This window comes from Pocillopora damicornis, chromosome 2, assembly GCF_964200805.1.
Source record: "Pocillopora damicornis chromosome 2, jaPocDami1.2, whole genome shotgun sequence".
NCBI classification, from domain to species: Eukaryota; Metazoa; Cnidaria; class Anthozoa; order Scleractinia; family Pocilloporidae; genus Pocillopora; species Pocillopora damicornis.
In genome coordinates, this window is record NC_142671.1 from 4,071,794 (window position 1) to 4,075,447 (window position 3,654).

The window sequence follows — 3,654 nt, forward strand, 5'->3', positions numbered from 1 at the left end:
TGATTTAATGGTCTATTTTATTTTATTTACTCTCATCAGTTATCTTGCTGTGAACCAAACAATAAACCTGCCTGCTTAGCTGGAGCAAGCAAGTCAGGTCCCGTAATCCGGCTGCAGCTGAAAACAACACTTTTCATACTGATTCTTTTCGTTTTCCTTCCTATTATTCAAAGCTATGATATGTTTATTGTTTTCGTTCTCTAAACCAGTTCCAAAGTAAGGATTATTTTTTCCTTACATCGGTAAACCAGTTCATTTAAACCCGTACCACACATCTTAAACTCTGTTATCCCTTTGTCGTCTTGACGACCTGATGTCGTCTCTCAATTTCCACACTTCATCCTTGTTATCTTGTTCTTCTGTTTTTACGTCATCCTTTTCCGGGAAAGTCACTTTTTTATCGACCTTGACAGCAAATGGACTTCCCTTCACGTGATTTCCCTTCCATGTGACAGCCACGTGGTATTCTCCTACTTCTTTTGGGTAATAGCACACGCTGTGAATATTTTCTCCTAAACATTCGTATTCGACAGGTATTGGCTCTGAGAAGTGAGTAGAAATTTCACTACCATTATTCACGATTCGGGTAATTTGGAGCTCTAAATAAAGCAGGTCCGGACCCGTAGTTCGTAGAATGAACTTTGCTGGTTCTCCAACCATTGCTAAGGATAAGCCGTCTCCACTGACCAAACATTGCGTGGAGTCGTGTTTCTCTCTGCTGCTACGATTGGTAGTAAAGCACTGCTAGGAAGAAATACATATATTTCATTATCATACAAGATAATTGCTGGTTATTATGGCAATAAACCGCACTTCCTATCGGTTTATCGGCGTAATAACTTACTTGAGATATTGATAAAATACACGGAAAGTTTGCAAATCACCTAAGTATGGATGTTAGGAATTGATAGTGATGAAAACATTCAAAGCGAAAAAAATTTCGTGTAATTCTTACAACTGGATAAAACTTCCCTGAGATAAAGGCTTTGCCATCGTCAATTTTCCATTAAGAAACGTCTTTGTAGTTTTTCTTTTTAATCAAATTTCTTTCTGCTGACCCTTCAACATTCGCTGAAATCTGTTTATATTTTTATTCCTTCTTATTCTTTTGATTTACATGACTCTCCTTAACTTGGGGTGTATTTAGTCTACACGGAGTTTTTATTAAATAAAAAAAATCTTATCTGCGACTGCTTAGCCATAAACTGAACAAAGGGACTAAGGAAAAAATTGTGCGTTGGAAGGCAACCTTTTCGTAATCAACAATACTACACTCTTTTGAGCGTCATCCCCAAGACATTTATTGACGACTGAGAGTGATTATTCATTAATAAAAGGTCCACTTATCCGTATGAGACCTTAAGCTACAAGAGAAACCTCGTCGCCTCATTTACTGAAGCATATGCTATCTTGGAGAATACTCCACAACCTTGATGTACGTATTTCCTTCACCCAAGTTCGAGAACTTTTTCCCATTAGGCGTACAGTACGAAATTACATAATAGATTTTTAACCCCTATGTGAAAACCGCAATTTCATCTTTTAGTTTTTTCACTCTCCTTTCATCCTGTCAATATGCCGAAGAATTCATTTTAATTTTTTTTGACAACACCCTCTGCCTATGAATTTATGGGTAATCGATAGATTACCGAGTTTCCGTACTCTCTAGTAAATACAAATAACATAACCGGAGCTATGAAAGCTTTAAAATATATTTCAACGAGATGCTGGTCCCAATTTGATGTTGTTCTTGATGTTGTCAATGCCGATAGAATAAACAACTATTTAGCCTCACAAATCCTATAAAGTCCTTACTGAAATAAACAGTCCGCCTTTGAATTGCAGTCCAGTTTTAGGGGAAAAAAATTCCCAATTACAAACAAATAAGGTCGAGTTACAATTTGAAATATAAACTGGCCGACTGAAAAGTAATTCTATCAGTACATTTAATTTCAGCCAATCGGTCACAACATAATTTCATCTTACTGAGCGTGAATTTCATCATTCGCATATTGTGTGGCTTGGCACGACACTGTGGAAGTTCTTTCTTACTCTCCTGAATCAAAACTACCGTTTTCACTTGAATTGTACGCTGCAATAGTACAGTCTTCAATAATAGAAGGAATGTTTTGACTCACCACCGGCATAAATTTGCAAGCGAAAGCCATCAGTAAGTGAAAAGACGCCAATGCTAGAAATTTATGTTCCTTGTTAGTCTCTATTGATTGTCTGGTAAAAACTGACTTTGACAGCTCCCGAGGAAAATTTTAATCCTTAGGAAAACACCTTGACACATTATGTATATACATTGCGGCCTGTGAAACGTTCCGAACCAACAGCAATTTAAAACTGTCAAATTAAAATTGATAAGTGAATCAAATATGTGAAGCCGATTTGGAAACGCTTCCGGAACTGAAATGAAAATGTATTCGAGCGAAATTTTTCAGCGGGAGGGGAAATATCTGACCTTCATTTTCTAGATGGATACAGACCATGGCATAATAAAGTAACAATAAATAATAATAACATAACGTAAGTAAAATTTTTTGAATCAACCATAATTTTACTTCTTTTAAAGATTTATTAGAAAGCGCTTACATTCTTGTGTGTCTTGCTATTGGTTAAGGTAAAGGCTGCAAACATCTGTTTTCTAAAAGCTTTATTTTAAGTGCTGATTACACAAGCCCTTCGGGAATTGGTTTGTGGATATCGGCAGAACTTGAATATTATATCAAATTGAGGGCAACAACGTGGTTACTTTGATTTTCTACGATTAATTCAACGCAATGTTGATCGAAAGAGGAGTAAAGATCAACGTTGCCGAATCGAAGGAAAAAAAAACGAAACACACCAAAGCAAATGTGAACTGAATTCGTAAATTTTAATTCAAACATATCAAATTTTGCCTGAGGCTATCAAATTAAAATTGGCGGTTTTATTCATACGCACCAGAAAATCTTCCCTTCTCGAAGGCCTGAATACTGTATCGTCGGTTTAAAATAAGATTATAATTGTTCAGAACCTTAAAAAAAAGATAAAACATGACAGAACAGCAGTAAAACGGTAATAAGAACCCGCTGTGGCGAATGATAAACCAGTGCAAAGCTAACACCTGATATCTGCTTAGAATTATTCATGATCGAAGATAAAATTAAGGCAGATCCTTGAACCAAAGTATTGAGTCCAATTGCGAGGTGATAAAATGTGCCAAAGTTAGGAGAATAGACACCAGGAAATCTGATATTAAAGAAATTAAGAATAAACCAAACAAAACCCATTCGAAAAATGAGTCAAAGTCATTTACTTCCAACCAATCAAATCGCGATGACGTGCGGTATTATCGTATGCAATGACCAAGCCAAGGTGATTCTTTCAGCCCAAAGACAAAACAAACATAAAAACGTTTAAAAAACGGAACCTTTTTTTTGTTACTCGAGGGAAATGAATTTTATTAACTGACAGCAGTTTCAATACAGGTGGCAATACTCCTAGAACTCGTTTTTTCATAGTGATACTCAGGTTAATCTTAAAAGTTAACAATGAAATGTTCTTAAGGCAGAGGGTTAAATATCGTACACAGTGCCCATCTCTCTTTTTCTTTTACTTTAGCAGCCATTTAATTTGGAGCTTTTTTTAGGCTTAAAAACCTGACCG

The 3,654-nt window shown here is 36.0% G+C and overlaps 1 protein-coding gene across 2 annotated transcripts; it reads right to left on the bottom strand.

The window, feature by feature from the left end:
- On the bottom strand, positions 1 to 2,429 carry LOC113674600 (filamin-B). Of its 2 annotated transcripts, none has more exons than XM_089197127.1 (2): positions 2,139 to 2,429; positions 1 to 741 (listed from the first exon to the last, which is right to left on the bottom strand). In XM_089197127.1, exons 1-2 carry the CDS (start codon positions 2,166 to 2,168, stop codon positions 277 to 279), a joined length of 495 nt encoding a protein of 164 aa, XP_089053253.1. In that variant the 5' UTR covers positions 2,169 to 2,429; the 3' UTR covers positions 1 to 276. The 2 variants fall into 2 exon arrangements, with proteins under 2 accessions (XP_089053253.1, XP_089053252.1); XM_089197126.1 differs by having other exon boundaries at positions 1 to 744; positions 2,139 to 2,351.
- Positions 2,430 to 3,654: the final 1,225 nt, after the last annotated feature.

Bases quoted from the DNA above. Each gene is read 5' to 3' on its own strand.
- LOC113674600 (XM_089197126.1), bottom strand. From the start codon at position 2,168: ATGGCTTTCGCTTGCAAATTTATGCCGGTG. The intron at 745-2,138 runs GTGAGTCAAAAC...ATTTCTTCCTAG, and splicing joins CTTGCAAATTTATGCCGGTG to CAGTGCTTTACTACCAATCG.